The sequence below is a fragment of the Mytilus trossulus genome, chromosome 6, assembly GCF_036588685.1.
Source record: "Mytilus trossulus isolate FHL-02 chromosome 6, PNRI_Mtr1.1.1.hap1, whole genome shotgun sequence".
Taxonomy (NCBI): domain Eukaryota; kingdom Metazoa; phylum Mollusca; class Bivalvia; order Mytilida; family Mytilidae; genus Mytilus; species Mytilus trossulus.
The window spans coordinates 83,769,449-83,787,312 of NC_086378.1; the positions used below are offsets into that span (position 1 = coordinate 83,769,449).

The 17,864-nt window shown below is 31.5% G+C and overlaps 1 protein-coding gene across 1 annotated transcript in view; it reads right to left on the minus strand.

Moving 5' to 3' along the window:
* The window catches only part of LOC134723068 (deleted in malignant brain tumors 1 protein-like), a 31,807-nt gene extending 22,249 nt beyond the window's left edge, over window positions 1–9,558 (minus strand). Inside the window, exons 1-3 of the mRNA XM_063586706.1 lie at window positions 9,427–9,558; window positions 4,562–4,656; window positions 1,384–1,561 (exon numbers count right to left, since the gene is read on the minus strand). Of these exons, the coding sequence (XP_063442776.1) occupies window positions 1,384–1,561; window positions 4,562–4,622 (239 nt within the window). The 5' untranslated portion in view covers window positions 4,623–4,656; window positions 9,427–9,558. The remainder of the gene's footprint in view (window positions 1–1,383; window positions 1,562–4,561; window positions 4,657–9,426) is intronic.
* Between the last annotated feature and the right edge of the window lie 8,306 nt (window positions 9,559–17,864).

The following is a 17,864-nucleotide window of genomic DNA, read 5'->3' on the forward strand; positions in this document are numbered from 1 at the left end:
CGTAAACAAAATATAAGCCTGGTACATAAGAAGTGTTCGTCAGACATAATAAGTCATCAACGTTGATACATTTTTGTAGTAATTTAATGATTTGTTTTATATATAGTAAATAATTCATACTGATTTAATGTTAAGGACGAATTTGCATTGTTGTTTGTTTAATTTTAAGGGCGTTTGACCGGTAGAATAATTCTTTATCACTTATACAGACTCTGAATTGTGTTTATAATCTCAAATTATGACATTTTCATAGAATAGTAACATGGAACCTCTAACAGATGAACAAGTTTTCATTTAGACGCTATTGTTCGCAAAATTGTTTTTCATGCTGGATCTATGGATAGATTGAGTTTAAGTAGCAATTATGTATCCTCTCTATTTGATTTTGCAAATAAGTGTTTTGTTTTAAATTATGACAATAATTGGACCAAGAAACGACAAGTGGACAAATATTTATTTGGTTTTTGACGAGCCTGCGACTTTTGAGAGCACGACATAGGGAATAGTGATCCGGCGGCGGTGGTGGCGTTAGCTCACTTCTTGAAAGCTATATAATTTAGAAGGTGGCAGAGCTGGATGTTTCATAGATGCCTCATCTTACAAAATTTTCGTCAGTCACATGTCCAATGTCCCTGACCTCATTTTTTGGGTTCAGTGACTACTTGGAAAAAACTTTTTGTAATGCTGAATTCGTTATAATTATAAGTAAAAAGAACACTATATTTGGTATGAGCATACCTAGCAAGTTCCTCATGTCCGTCAGACGGTTTTCATTTGACCGTAGCCTCATTTCATGGATCAGTGAACAAGGTTAAGTTTTGGTGGTCAAGTCAATATCTGTTTTTAGTGTCTTTTTTCTCTAATACTATATGCAATAGGTCAACTATATTTGGTTTATGGAAATATATTTTTTTATCTAAATGTCAGTCGCGCAGGTTTTATTTGACCTTGACCTCATTTCACAGTGTTCAGTTTTGTTGTTTTGGTCTGTTTTTCGCAAACTATAAGCAATAGATCAACTATATATGGTGTATATATTGTATGGAGGAATTGTTAGCTTTGCATGTCTGCCTGGCATGGTTTATCTTTCCTTGAACTCATTTTCATGGTTCATTGGTTTATATTTAGTTTTCTTGGTTTATATCAAGTTTATGTGACAGTTGTAATAAAGCTTTGTATTCAGGGCTACTAACATTAAATCAATGATTAGTAAAAAAGGCCAGACATTTCAGCTTGTGCACTCTTGTCTTACTATTCCACTTTTTTTCCATTATTGTCATACAACAAATGACGAGAAGCTTCTACTGGGTTACCGGTTCTAAAGTTCCACGAAATAAATGGAATGTGTATTTAAAATGAAATCAGATGTCTTTGGATACTTACCCCGCCTTGTCAGTAATAAAGTCTTGCATTGCCCTATTATGCAGAGATGCTCTCCGGCCGTTCTTTAATGAGCAATATGAGGCGTACTCATCTCCTTTTATTTTGGTTGTTGACACATGGTAGCATTTATTGAAGTAATAAGTGTGTTTTGTGAACAAGTTTGGACACGCTGTTATCTCTGAAAACATTTTAACATAAAGCACGTTAATTCAATAATGTAAGTGAAACATTGAAAACAAACTGTCAATAATGTTTTATAGGTATAACTAATTCAAAAAAACAATAAAGGAGAGATATATTATTGTAAATATCTTGTAAGTTACATACTCTTATCATAAACGTATAGAAAATAATGGTACAATTGTACCCCTTTGAATAGAACTAATTTGTTTAAGTGTTTATTTATCAAATTTGAAGAATTGCATTAGCTGTGTAATATGAATTTCGTTATTAACTGCTGCAGGATAATAGCAATAGATTCTGATTATTATAGTATGCATTTCTGTAACGTACATTTGTAGTGTAAAACTAAAATGGGTAGGATACAATTAAAAACCTTATAAGGAAACAGGAAAATATATTTTTAAAAGGTGCAAAACAAATAATACAATAAATATTTCAAAAGTTTGAAAATAAGCTATTGTTCATATGTCTTCTGTTGAAGTATATGAGAAAAGGAAAAATAACAAGTAGTCTTTCTTTTTATCACACCGACCAAAATCTTCCATCGAGACTCTTGGCTCACGGGCTGATAAGAGGACTGATATGAATAATGCCATGTTGAAATCTATATATGGAACAGTGACTTTGTAAAAATCATTGATTTTGTAAAATCCCTGATATTTTAGGATTTTTGTATACTAACTGCACTGATTATTGATTGTATAAAATCGCTGATTTTGACGAGGGATTTTGCAAAATCAGTGAAATAATTCAAATATTCTTTTTACAGGTTCCCTGATTTAATTCAGTGAATTTGTAAAATAAAACGTAATTCTTGTTATTTAAAAATTCTCAATAAATATATCCACAGCAGTTACACTCAACAGCTTTGAGGTTAAATTAGTCTTTAATATAATATTTAATGAGCAATAATCATCAAACAACTGACTTACTGTAGAAAATTGTGTTTGTCTTCACGAAGCTTTTGTTAGAATTCGGCTTCATATGACTACAAAGGCAAATACACTTCCACAAAACTTATCACTGAAAACAAATGATTTTAAATGACGATGTATTTCCATTGTTTGATATCATTTTTTATAACATGACCAAGTAGTGAAAAGAAAAATCCAAACCATACTGAACTCTGAGAAAATTCAAAATGGAAAGTACCTTATCAAATAGTAAAATCAAAAGCCCAAACATATTAAAAAGTAAAAATCACAAACATTTCAAACGAATGAATAACAACTGGCATATCAGACTTGGTAGAGACATTTTCATACAAATGTAGAAAACGTTAGAACAAACCTGTTTTATAACTAGCTGAACCTCTCACTTTTATGAAGGTTGCATAAAATTCCATTATAATGAAAACGATATGCAACCAAAACAAACAGACAAAAAGGGTAAAAATGTCACAATAGGTCAACATTATGTTATAATTCTAATCACTATAAAACAAACATATATGTAATAAAGAAACGCAAAATGGCATATGGACAAAGCGCATAAGAAAAAATGAAAAACAAAAATACAAAACTTTTCCATAGCACAATAGTTCAGTGAAGGCATGTACAAGTACCGAGCCACGTCAAATGAATATTTAAAAAAAGTTATATTCACAGAGACAAATAAAAGAAAACTATTAAACTTCAGAATTTATACTTCAAGACAAAGTCTTGGTTTCTTCCGATGAATTCTTTTAAGAAAAAGAACGATTAAAAAAGAAGATGTGGTATGATTGCTAATGAAACAACTGTCCACAAGAGACCAAAATGACACAGACATTAACAACTATAGGTCACCGTACGGCCTTTAACAATGAGCAAAGCCCATACCGCATAGTCAGCTATAAAAGGCCCCGATAAAGCAATGTAAATCAATTCAAACGAGAAAACTAACGGCCTTATTTATATAAAAAAAATTAACGAAAAACAAATATGTAACACACAAACAAACGACAACCACTGAATTACAGGCTCCTGACTTGGGACAGGCACATACATAAATAATGTGGCGGGGTAAAACATGTCAGCGGGATCCCAACCCTCCCCTAACCTGGAACAGTGGTATAACAGTACAACATATAACGAACTATAAAAATCAGTTGAAAAAGGCTTAACTCATCAGATGGACAAAAATACAAGTGGACGTGGCCGGGTACTTATAAATCCAGACACAAAAGACACAATGAACAGACCTGAGAGTTAGCTGACAGCTAATTCAAAGCCACTAACAACTGATAAAAAATCATGCATCTAAGACTAAACTATCAATCCGTACAAATCCAAAATCCAATGAATTTAGTGTAAAGACGTCATAACCAGCCAGAGAAATACATGACCTTGTGAGACTTTATTTGACATAACTCTTCTCAGACACTGGTGACGTTTTAAAAGGTATGAGTGGCAGGAAATGGTTATTCTTTATGTAGGTGGAGTTCGTATATTGCTACTAAGATGGGGAAAATTGATAATTTCAAAATAAAAATTATCTCTTTTGTCCAGGATTCTTGTCCTGAAATGACCGTATATGTCTAAAAATGAGGCGGAAGAAACTGTTTCATGTGTTTCTTTAACTTCTCGTTCTGGGGGATATATTGATTAAACCCAATCAGAAAAGTTTAGATTGTTAATGGAAAGAACATAAATTTATTTGCATGCGAAGGGAATAACTTGGCTTCTTTGAACAGCTTGTTTTTGGCAAGTTTCTGCAAGAATTCCGAAACATATTAAAATAAAAACAGGTGGGCATGGAGAGATGCACAGTTCGTTCCCATTGTAAATATATGACCTAAAATATACCTGATAATAATACACTAATAATTCAAGTTTTATCGTCTCAATGGCAATGTAAAATACGTGTATGCTATGATAAGCAATATATCTCTCTCCATTCATAATCATTTTCTTATCGATAATTTACGTAGCTTGATGAAGATTTAATTTTCCTATGATACTAATAATAATTTCTACTAGAATTTCAACTGGTGACAGATAGATAAATATCTTACCTTCTTCATTGCTGATATATATCCCCAAAACTGCTAGCATAAACACTACCCGTGTTCTCATATCCTCATTTTGTTATTACAAAATTATTTGCAAACTAAAACAAAAAGTTCGTTCAACATTATTTTTTGTCTGTATAGAATACATTTAAAATTCAATGCTGCAAATGAATTCGGAGTTGAATGATGATCATTGTTTAGGTGTAATACCACCATTGATTTCCCTATTAGTCTTTGATAAATTGGACTTTTAAAAAAAAGGCAGAATTTATCTTTGTTTCAAAAAAAGAAATACTTGGCATGAGTAAAGTGTTATCATGTCCAGCACTATAGAAAACATTTCACATAACATTTCATTGAATATAAGAAAATAACCATCACTGGAAGTTAACCAATCAAATTTGTCCACTTATTTAATCTGTGGTCAGGCTTTAGAAACCATGTAACCTCAAGTTTTCAAAAAATATTCGATAGAAACCCCAAATAAAAAAATAATGGTGCTTTGAAATATTCAAGACATATATTTATAACACGGAAATGTTCTACTGCAATAAGATGTAGAATTAATTACCTACAACTGTCAAATTCAAAGGAATATTTTTTTTCGACCTATTTTCGTATACAACCGGATGTGACTAACAATATTTTGGTGTTTATACGTAACGGTTTCCTTGACGACGTTTTATTTTATAATAATTATATACCTATATATACAAACGTATTGTATACAATTTGGTTTAAAATTCTACAATAAACAATGCTTTTAATATTGAAATTATTCATCAGTCTGCAATCGATGACACCCTTTTAACACTAATGAAAACGGAAAAATGGTTGCATCCACGAACTTTGACCGACAATATAAAGTTGAAACTGTATTGTACTTTTTTGTGTTAGCTCAATTAATACACAATGAATGTTTGAATTAAAATCGCGGCATCCGTTATTTTCATTTATTTCTAAATTTACAATAATGGTATTTTGTATACGGGTAAAGCATTTACACTAGTTTATATTCTTTAATTCCTTCAGAGAAAATTGCCGCCGTATATTATCACGAAATGATTATGTAAATTCAAAGATATCTACGGTGACGTCACTGTTTTAAGTTGACATAAATTTTCAGTGATTCTGTTAATTTACTGTTAATAAAATTTCTTAGTATCAAAAGTGCTATGCTTTTTTTTGCCATAACCTTATTTAACAATTTGCAGTTTGTAATGCTTGATTTGTAGACCAGTTCTCTTTAGTAAGTTCTTATCAATTGTTCGTTTTCAAAGCATAAAAACTTACACACTTTTTTTAAAAACAAATATATTGAAGATTTATAATTTGTGTAATTAAAATTCTTAAAAGATTTTGTCAGTATACATCCTTTAATTGTCTTCGTAATATTATGTCCATCTTTGTCGTAGGAATCTTGACCTGCCTTAGTATTTGTGCATTTAATTTATGGGTATTTTGGGTGTTAGGGCGTTTTTGATATAGACTATATAAAGGTATATTTTTGTTTTATTTATTCCATTTGTTTTTACAATTTAGGCTGTTTTCTTCAATTTATTGTCATGTTAAACAACATTAGTCGTTTTGGTTTTTCACACAATTTTGTCAATATTGTGTATACAACTCTTGTGCACGTGGAAGATATAATTTGAAACCAGATTAAACAACCTTTTTTCTCTCTTAAGAAACACTTTTTCTAAGTCAGAAATTTTTATAGTTGTATTCCATTCTTGTTGATGGTTAATATCTCAGAGCGTTTGGATTTGTCTGATTTTATTCACTGAAGAGTTTTTTGTAGACGAATAAAGGCAACAGTAGTATACCGCTGTTCAAAACTCATAAATCCATGGACAAAAAACAAAATCGGGGCAACAAACCAAAACTGAGGGAAACGCATTAAATATAAGAGAACAACGACACAACACCGAAACGCAACAGCACACAGAAACGGACCAAGCAACAGACAATACACCACGAGAATAACAAATAAACGCGTCTTGCGTAAACACAACATTTAATCCTGTAATCTATGTTGAGTTTATTGACTCCCGTATTTTCTTTTGAGTTCGGTTTTATTGTTATTTCTTTTTTATGTTAGGGTCGGCTTAAACTATCTTGTTAGAAATGGCCGCACAATATAATCATTATGACCTAAGGACTTGGTTCGGCAGGTTAAACAGATACTAAATCAAAATTATGATTCACTAAAACCTTAATAGATATAGGAAGCTGTGGTGTGAGTGCCAATGAGACAACTCTCCATCCAAATACAATGAAGTAACTGTACACTGGTAAATTGCAGTTGCAATGAAAACACGAAACTAGATAGCACATCAGGTCTTATCAATGGACAACCATGTCCACTATATATCAAGCTATTGTACTAGCTTTATTGGCTTATGGATGTACTTAGGTGAGGTTTTGGAATTTGTGTCAAATGTTCGGACTCCTTGTTTTTCCCCCATACAGTTCAATGTAAAATATTTAGCCCCATAACACCCATTTATTTTTTCATATAAGACTTAATAGCTCATGAAAGGTTATTTACCAAAATTTTAGAAGATTCTTAATTGTCTTTCTTTTGTTTTGAGACTTAATAATACCAATGCAAATATAAGGTTAAAGTCCGATTCAGCCTTTTCCCACCATTTTTTTAGTCTCAAATATCTCGAAAAGGAGGTTCATGACCTATCAATATTGTTAGCTTATTTTTATCCTTAATTGATGCTCTACCAGCTTTTAGTATCAATTTTAATTTCTTTTATTTATAAATGTTATATCAAGAAAATAAAAAGACTTCTTAAATAGAAAATCTATTAATCCAAACACTATCAAAATGTCAAAATCCGGAAAATGACATAATCGTTATGATAACAGATGAGACAACTATACTTGTATCTAAAAATACAATGACGCTCATGTGCATATATAAAGATACAGGATACCGTTCAACCTAGTATTGACAGTGACTGTAAAACTTTTTAGACGATTTTAGTCACTTTTTTCTGTTGGATCAGGGGCCTCAGTGGTCTAAGTAGTTACTATTTTATTCTTCAGCCAGTTAACACTGAGGTTGTGAGTTCAACCCCGCTTGTGCGAGTGCACTCGACTTCCAAACTTAATTGACTTAGATTGGTCGGTGGTTTTCTCCGGGCTCTCCTGATTCCTCAACCAATAAAAACTGACCGCCACGTAATAGCCTAAATGCGGTGCTTGAAAAAATGCAGTCAAATCAAATCTGTTGGAGCATGTTTTTGTGTAATTAATGGCAGCTGTTTCCGAAGTATGTTTAGGGAGAACATGCCAGGGTAGATTCCCGTCCATAAGGGTCTGTATTGAGTACAAAAAACAAGATAAATAAGACCTTATAAAAAAAAACTTAATTACTTTAAACTGGGAAATTTTCGCAGCAGTTTTATTTTCCTTTATCTCGACATAAGAATTGAAACGGGAAATTTAAACGATCGCGAAAATTTCAAGGAAACTCAGTTCATAAGATGGAGATCATTAATGTACATTATACGTTTATGATATGGATATGTATAGGACCACAGTAAAACACCGAGTTTAAATACAACAGATCTATTCCTGAAATCAGAACTATATTTCTTAATGAAAAGTAATGATAAAAATCCTGACTTCTACTCAAGTTAATCTTTAAAACATGGAAAACATCTCAAGCAAGCAGACAATACGGATCTTGTTTTGTAAACAACACTTATAAATTTCACCTGTCAATCAGTTTTGAAATTATTACCTCTTTGTACTTGCTACACAGATTAATCAGATTAAAAGATCATTTATTAGCATTAATCCTGACAGCATTTAATTTACTCTTGATTTGGTCTTCTTTAATGATAATGGTGTGTGGGTTTTAACTAGCAAACATGTCAACTTGGAATCTCCTGTAATATAAATGAACCGGAATCAAAAGATTTCTGATTGATTTCATCACTTGATCTACAATAAATTAAGTTGGACTTGCTACATGAATCTATCTGATTTTTTTTAAATGATACCCCTTTATTAATTTTACGGCTATAGCCAATATATTTCAATTATACCGACACCTGCCTTTCTCCGAGGTCAATCGGCATACTGGTAGTTGTCAGTAAGTATATAAAAAGTTATCAACTGTAACAGGATTATAATTTAATACGCCAGACGCGCGTTTCGTCTACATTAGACTTACGAGTGACGCTCAGATCTAAATCGTTATAGGAAAGCCAAACAAGAACGAAGTTTATAAATTAGTAAGAACAGAGCAATTATGAACACATTTATAAAGGGTACTGAGATATCACGAATGTGATACGGCGCGAAATTAGACTGTGTTAAGAAATCGCGAAATAAAGACGGCGCACACATTTTCAGGTTTACAGTAGTTGTTGCATTTTGGTGGAGACTATTGAGAGATATAAAAGAAGGGTTTTTTGAAAGCAATTCATAGTTTTAATGTAAATAATAAAAACCAAATAGCCTTACCGTGTTCTGATTAATGACATGGAAAAAAATATGTTCATAATGAATAGTTCATCTTTGATTTTCATCCACATTTATTTTTCGTAGAAGAGCACACAGCTTCATATATAATTCCCTAAACAATATGAAATAATCTTTATTCGATCCTGCCTTTAACAGCATTGTCGTTCTTACACAGCTTAGGTCTTACACATCCTAGGCTTTTTAATATTTAAACTGGAACGTTCTGATGAAAATTGATAAGGCAACATAAATATACCGGTGTTCAAAAGTCATAAATTGATTGAAAGAAAACTAAAACCAAAAGAACGCACCGAGTTCAATAACTAGATTAAGTGATTTCAATATTCATCTACGCTGACGAAAGATAAACTTGAGCTTACCTTCATGTCCAATTGTTATCCATATAGTTGCTTAAACAAACAATGTCCTTGTTCTCATATCCTCATTTTTAGCTGCAAACTAAAACAATAAGGGCGTTAAATATTCATTTCGTCTGTAACGTATACTTTAAGACTTAGATGAAAGTCAATAAGAAAAAATAAATTAGTCAGAGAGAAATGATATGCTTAACGATTTCTTAACGTTTAACGTCATAATATGCATATATATATACGGCCTTATTGTATATAGTTCGGTATGAAATTCTGCAATTAACCATGCTTTTAATGATGATATCATTCATCAATATACAATCGATGACACCCTTTCATCTTCATGAAAATGAAAATTGGTAACATTAGTAACCAAGGTTAATAGAAAAAAGATGGTTGACGCCCTATTTTTTTTTGTATAAGGTCATTGAAGAACTATTTCTGAAAAAGTGTTAAAATTTATTCAACCAAATACACAATGAATGTTTGAATTAAACTCATTGCATCCGTTTTTTCGTTATTTCTAAACATACAATAATGGCATTTGGAATATGGATAAAGCGATAACAATAGTTTATATCAGTATAGTATATAAACTATTTTCACTTTTCAACAGAGTAAATTCAGAACTAATATTTTTACAGGACTATAGTATGTTTATAACGAATTTATATTTTCCGGCCCTATTATATATATGAATAATAGCCTTTTACAGGTCATCATCACAGGAGAGAACTGCCGCCAGAAAGATCACGAATAACATTGATATGTTTATTTTTTTCTGCAAATTTGACGTATTTGGCACAACTTTTTTGGAAATATTGATCCTCAATGCTCTTCAACTTTGTACTTGTTTGGAGTTATAAATATTTTGATATGAGCGTCCCTGTTGAGTCTTGTTTAGACGAAACGCGCGTCTGGCAAACTAAATTATAATCCTTGTAACTTTGATAACTATTGAATTATCTTAAACACTAAGTTTTTCCTATTCCTATGTTTAAATTGGCATAGCCTTTTTATCATTAAGTTTGGAGTTTTTCAGTTTTATATGCTTCAACTTCCCATTTGATTTTACCATTTCTAAATTTTGTGGTTTAGGGTCACTGATCAGTATTGTGCAAACGATGCGTGCATTTTGAGTACCGAATTGTAGACCTGGTATCGTTGTTTTAAATTAAAGCATAGTTGAGTTTTTATTTTTCTGTAAAACACTAATACAATATTACTTGTTAAATCTAACAAAAATAACAAACACCAGAGAAAATTAAAATCGGATAATAACTTATCAAATGTCAAAATCAAAATCTCAAACACATCAAACGAAGGGAAAACACTGTCATATGCATAACAATGTTTACAGGATATCGTAATCTTAACATGCAAATCAGTCATTGGGTGAAAGTACATATTATTTTTGAGTCCAATTTTGTCATATAGATCTTCATATAGATCTTCAACTGTTTTGGTTCTTATATATCATTGGCTTTCCCTAATTTGACTTTCAGTGTTCAAGATGAAGGTAAATTCAGAAAATCGCTAAAAGAGGATAACATTTATAAATTGTCGTTACTGCAATCAAAAGGAAATAACATGGACATGTTTTATGTTATACTAATTATAATGATAATATTTTAGCCTTTTATACTGTTTGATAGTTATACTTTCTGAAATAATATTTGCAAAGGAATGCTATACCCTAATGTTTGATATTTTTACCTATCATAAATGTTTATTTTACGAACACATTGTTGTCAATATAATTGAATTCTATGCAAACAATGAATAGGTTAAACCAGGTTTATTAAACTATTGTTTACATAAGGAAATGTTTATAAAATGTCAGGAATATGACAGATGTTTGGTGTGCTTGATCCTTTGATTTTGCTATTTGATAAGGGACTTTCTGTTTTGAATTTAAGTTTGTTATTTTACTTTATGAACAAACTGTAATCGATTATATCTCTCTGATGAGTTAAGTCTTTTCAAATGATTTTTAAAGTTTGCTCTTATGTTGTACTGTAGCACCATGGTTGTGGGAGGGTTAAGCGCCCACTAACATGTTTAACCTCACCACATTATATATGTACCTGTCCAAAAATCAGGAGCTTGTCTTTGAGTGCTTGTTGTCTGTTGCTGTTTATCATTTGCGTTGATTGTTTATTGTGTTGATGTATTCTTCTGTTGTACCACTGTCCTAGAATAAGTGGATAGTTGGACATCCAGAAAAATGTTTAACCCCACCACATTATTTATGTGCTTATCCTAAGTCAGGAGCCTGCAATTCAGTGGTTGGGGTTTGTTGCTGTGTAACATCTTTGTTTTTTCGTTTTGTTCCTTTGAACATACGTAAGGCCGTTAGTTTTCTCGTATGAATTGTTTACACTTGTCATATCGGAGCCTTTTATAGCTGACTATTGGGTATAAGCTTTGCTCACTGTTGAAGACCGTATAGTGATCTTAAGTTGTTAAATCAATTTCTCTGATATTTAGTCTCTTGTGAAGAGTTTTTCATTGACAATCATACCACGTCTTTTTCTTTTGTATAATATTTATTAATGTTATTAGCATATATGTTTAAAATATACATGTCAATCGAAATGCCAATGCATTTTGTTTTTTAATTTTAAATTTTATTTGTTTTATGTACATGTTCTGATGGCAGCATGGTTAAAAAGGCAAAGATCATTTATTTCTACTTAAAATTAAGAAGTGAAATGAGGAATGTGTAAAAGAGACAATAACCCGACCAAAGAGCAGACAACAGTCGAAGGTCACCAATGGTTCTTCAATGCAGCGAAAAACTTCGTAAAAAAAAAAGTCATACTAAATATATTAATTATGTTCTCTTCATTAAAAATCCAACCTTTTCTGGTTGGTCTCATTAATATAATCTCTTGAACTAGAGATCAAAGAAATCATAGGACATCTCGTCCGTCCCTGACCCCTGCAGTCATCTCAATATCAGAGAATATGACCCACAAGAAAATTTTGATTTTAAAATTATAAATAAAGTTCACTTTACCAGCGTTAGGGAATACATTTGTAAGCTCAGAAGATATTATAGAGGTTACAGCTGTTATGCTTTGCAACATATTTGTTGAATTTGGAGGTGGACTTTTGCAATAAATTGTCGGCATTCCTGGGAACGAACTATGCGCCTCCCCTTACCGACCTCTTCTTATTTTCATATGAATTAGAGTTCCTTCAAACATTCGTCAAAAACAAGATGATTAAAGAAGCTATGTCATTTAATTTCACATTCAGATGTATTGATGATGTTCTTTCCATTAACAATCCAACTTTTTATATTGGACCACTTTGTATATCCGCCATAAGTAAAAATCAAAGAAACAACAAACACGAATTCCTCTGCCTCATTTTTAGACTTTATATCTCGAGTTAGACATACATGGTCATCTCAGTAACAGAATTTAAGACAAACGAGACGATTTAAATTTTGAAATTATCTATTTCCCCTTCCTTATGAGCATTATACGAACTTCACCTGCACAAGGGTTATACAATTCCCAACTTCGGTATTCATTAGCTTACATCTCCTACTCTGACTTTGTAAAACGTCACCAGTGTCTGAGCAGAAACTTGATGAACCAAGGGTATGTCAAATAAGTCGCGTCCTTTTTTTTATATAAAATTTCATCGGAAGGTACCACTTCACAAATAATACACGATGGTCGTGAATTATAGATTCTCGGTACTGACGTTGTATATCATCATAATAAAGTTTAAAGTACTCTTGTATTTATGAATATTTATTTCACTGTTCAGTCTGTTTTTGGTGATATCAATTTGACCAGACTCTGTCTTTATGCCTTTTTATATTTCTTTGATACACATGACGCGGCTCTGCACTTATATATCCCATCATTGTATTGTGCTATGGTAAATTTTTGTATTCTTGTCTTTCATTTTTGCTCATGTGCTTTGTCTGTATGTCTTTTTGTGCTTCTTTGTTATTTATTTGTTTGGTTTATGATCATTACGATTATAACACAATTTTGACTGCTGTACCCCTTTTTGACATTTTTACCAATTATAGATATAGGAAGATGTGGTGTGAGTGCCAATGAGACAACTCTCCATCCAAATAACAATTTAAAAATTAAACCATTATAGGTTAAAGTACGGCCTTCAACACGGAGCCTTGGCTCACACCGAACAACAAGCTATAAAGGGCCCCAAAATTACTAGTGTAAAACCATTCATACGGGAAAACCAATTATGTCTGTTTGTTTTGTCCACACATCGATATCGTTTTCGATGGAATATGATGCGACTATCATACCAGTGAGAGGTTTAGCTAGTTTTTATCAATTCGTTTTGTGTGTTTGAACCAGTTCAGTATTTTTGTGATTTTTCTTTTTTTACACTTTAAAAAATGTCATCGGTGTCTTAGAAACCCATTCAAAAAAGATTTCTTCTGTTTATTTGGCTTATTTATTATGGTTATTTTTATGACGTGTATGTACGATATTCTTTATACAATTTCGGCTGCTATTATTCAGTAATGATTTAGGTTCTGATGAAGGTTAACCAAGACAATCAGTTTTACTGATATGTAATGTTAACAAAAGTACTTGTGAACTAACACAAAAAATATCGAAGAGTATTCCTAACTTCTATAATGTCTACATAAAAGAGGTATAAAGTCAATGTGAAAAATAGATTAGTCGGAAAGAAACGATGATCGCTGTTCATACATAACGATTCCTAAACGTTTAACGTCATTATAGCATATCTACATATATGGCCTTATTCAATATGATTTAGTTTGAAATTCTGCAATTAACCATGCTTTCAATCTACAATCGATGGCACCCTTTTAACATTTATTCTGTTGAAAGAAAAAGTTTTTTTTTAGCACTCCGTTGTATATATGTGTACTTTGTATATCTTCAAAAAGCGTTAAAAATGCACAATAAATATTGGAATAAAACTCGTGGTATACGTTGTTTTCGTTTATCTTTTGAACTTGTAATAATGGCATATTGTTATGTATATAAAACAATTACATTAGTTGATAGTAGTATGACGTATAATTAGTTCCCTTTCTTATCAAAGTAAGCAAAGTATAGTCATAACTACTTACTTGTTTGTTGGCCTTCATCAGATATAAGGGGAAATATGATAGGCTGTATATACTAAAGAAATGGTCAAAGACAAAAGTCGACAAAGAAAAGATAATGTCATGACAAAAACGACTGTAGGTCAAACAAAAGTCTACCAAACACATAAACACTGAGCAACACGAACCCCCATAAAGATGGGCGAAACGTTCTTATTTGTTCGTGAGGAGTTTGCAGATCCTGCTTCATTTGCGGCATCCGTCGTGTTGCTCGTGATAGCACAAACTTGGTAATACGTCCAAGTCTTAATCGGTGGGTTACAATCGAGAAAAAGAGGACGTTATTTTATTTTTGTACAATTGTGACAAATCCGTTGTCATCTGTGAATTGGATATTCCGTAACGGTAAAAGAACTCGTGGTGCTGTCAAGTAAAAATTTTGTGTTTAGCTACTAAAAATTTAGTTTTACTGTCGCGAATGCCCCATGATTTACTAAGTCAATACAACTATTTCCTGATTTGATTTCAAGATTACCTTTCAATTATATTAAACGCTGCTTCCTTATAACATTATTTTACTTATTGAATCTTTTTTTACAGAATTTTGGCTTATAGTTTAAGTGGCCCTTTTTGTTTTTGTACTGTTAAATTTTCCCCTCTCTTTAATCATTGTTTCAAGCGAGCATGATAAAGTGAATGCCTCAAACACATTTTGTGAACATGCATATCGTAATGGTTTCGGCTGATGTGTTAAGGCTTTTTGGTTTTTATGCATCAAATATTTTTATATCAAATCATAACATGTCGACAGGTAGATAATTTGACTTATAATATTTTAATCAGAGTATTTTCGTTTTTCATTATGTCATCTGGAATGCAGGTGGTCAGATAACTAATCAGGTATTGTTCAGGTTTTACGCAGATAGATCTATAGGCGATGAAGCATGTACAATGTTATTTTGAGCATTATGTAGTTTCTCCTATTTGTTTATATTAAAGTCCTGTAATGTTATGTTGTCATTTTAATGTTATATTTAACATTGCTATTACAGTGCGAGGTTTGGCATGCCACAAAACTAGGTTCAACCCACCATTTTTTTCTTTAAAAATGTCATGTACCAAGTCAGGAATATGACCCTTGTTATATTATAGTTCGTTTCTGTTTGTGTTACACGTTGTGTCGTTTGTTTTCTCTCATATTTGAGTGTGAATTCACACTACTATAAGACGTGTCACGGTACTTTTCTATCCCAAATTCATGTATTTTGTTTTGATGTTATACTTGTTATTCTCATCGGATTTTGTCTAACGAATAAAATAATATTTAAAATTAAACTCAAGCATACATTTCTATTATCATAATAAGGTGTTTCATTCTGAATGAGACTTTTTGAAGACATATAATCAGGATTGAATAGAAATACGGTTCAAAGTTTTAGTGAGAATTATAATGCATTAATTTAACTAATCCTATTAAAAATATCATTACTAGGAAATCAGAATGTCATGATTTATACAGTTGATATAAGATATAAGTCATAATGTACATATTTACCAGTTCAAATTGTCATCTTCGTATTTATTCGAAACAATTATCATAAAAATTACTTTGAAATAGAAAATTTTATTTTATAGTAACATAACTTACAAAATATTTGGTATGAGGGTATATTGTTGTGTCTCCCCTTTCCAAGTTGCAAAATCATATAAGCACTAATTTTTCATTTGGTAAAATCATTAGTGTTGTCAATTTTGAAGCTCATATTATCCTTAAAAAGTCCATAAGTATTTAATTCATTTTTATGCACCATTGCATGTTTCATTTTCTAATTGGTTAAATAATGAAACTTCATAACATTTAACTTTTAGACAAGTTATTTCGAATTAGACTTTTGATTAAATATTTTTGCTGTTAATTATTAAGATAGTTTATACTTTTTGATTCGTTGTCCCTCAGATGCACCTCAACATCGCACATTGTTTGACCTTTTACTATCTTTACTCAAGCAATCATAGTGAGTCGATTGTAGACTACATGAGCGACTGACTTTTAATATCTTTTTATTCGAGCGATGGTGATGGGTTCTTGACGACGCAATGCTCGTTCTAGCTTGCTATGGAGTTTTTTTATGTATTGATTTAATGCTATTTTTGATTCTTCAAAATAAAAAAGAAAATTATTAAGGAGTTCTTTGTTCTCAGAGTCTGATATAAAAATTAATCATCTTTTTATATAATCCCAAGAAACAAGAGCATATTTCCATCATTAACTCTAGGTTATTCGACCTTCTGACTAATGACAAAATAAATTATAAATTTTTATTTTTTTATATTAAAAACATTATCAGAGATACCAGGCCTTTGTTTTTTTTTTATGTCAGACGTGCATTTCCTCTACATATAAGTCGTCAGATAAACATTCTTATAAGACCAAATCAACAAAGACGTGTTATGAAGAACATACATATATGTGTGTACTTCTTTTAATTAATTGTATTGATTGAAGGTAATAACAAGTATTAAAACCTATCAAATAAAGATGTCAATCTCAGCATGGTCAAAGTAAAACCACAACTGAAAGTTCTAAAATGTTCAGATTTTATCCTATATATCTATGTGATTAAATTTTTCCACATGAAAATCTTTGATAATTTATCAAATATGTGAATTTGCTGGACGAAATGGTTCTTTATGGTACATTATCTTCTTTAGTCTGATAAACAAAGGATATATAAAAGAATACAATATAGGATATTTATTAAAATGCTTCATAAATATGTTGATATGGCCGTCACTGATGAGTGTTATGTAAACGAAACTCGCGCCTGGCGTACTAAATTATAACCATGGTACCTTTGATTAACTATTTACACTACTGGGTCGATGCCACTGCTGGTGAATGTTTCGTCTCTGAGGGTATCACCAGCCTAGTAGTCAACACTTTGCTGTTGAAATGAATATCAATAATGTGGTCGTTTTTATAAATTTCCCGTTTACAAAAGTTTGAATTTTTCGAAAAACTAAGGATGTTCTTATCCAAGGCATAGATTACCTTAGCCGTATTTGGCACAACTTTTTGTAATTTTGGATCCTGAAATCTCTTCAACTATGTACTTGTTTGGCTTTATAACTATTTCGATATGTGCGTCACTGATGAGTCTAATGTAGACGAAACGCGGGTCTAGCGTACTAAATTATTATCCTGGTACCCTTGATAACTATTTTAGGTGTTACAATGGTATTTTCAGCATTAGGTAACTGATGAAACCATTATTTTTCAAAGCTTTAAAGGAGGGATTTTTCTTACCTGCTAGTGAAAAAGTTGGTCATATTCTTAATGCTTAGATATTCAATAAGAATTAAG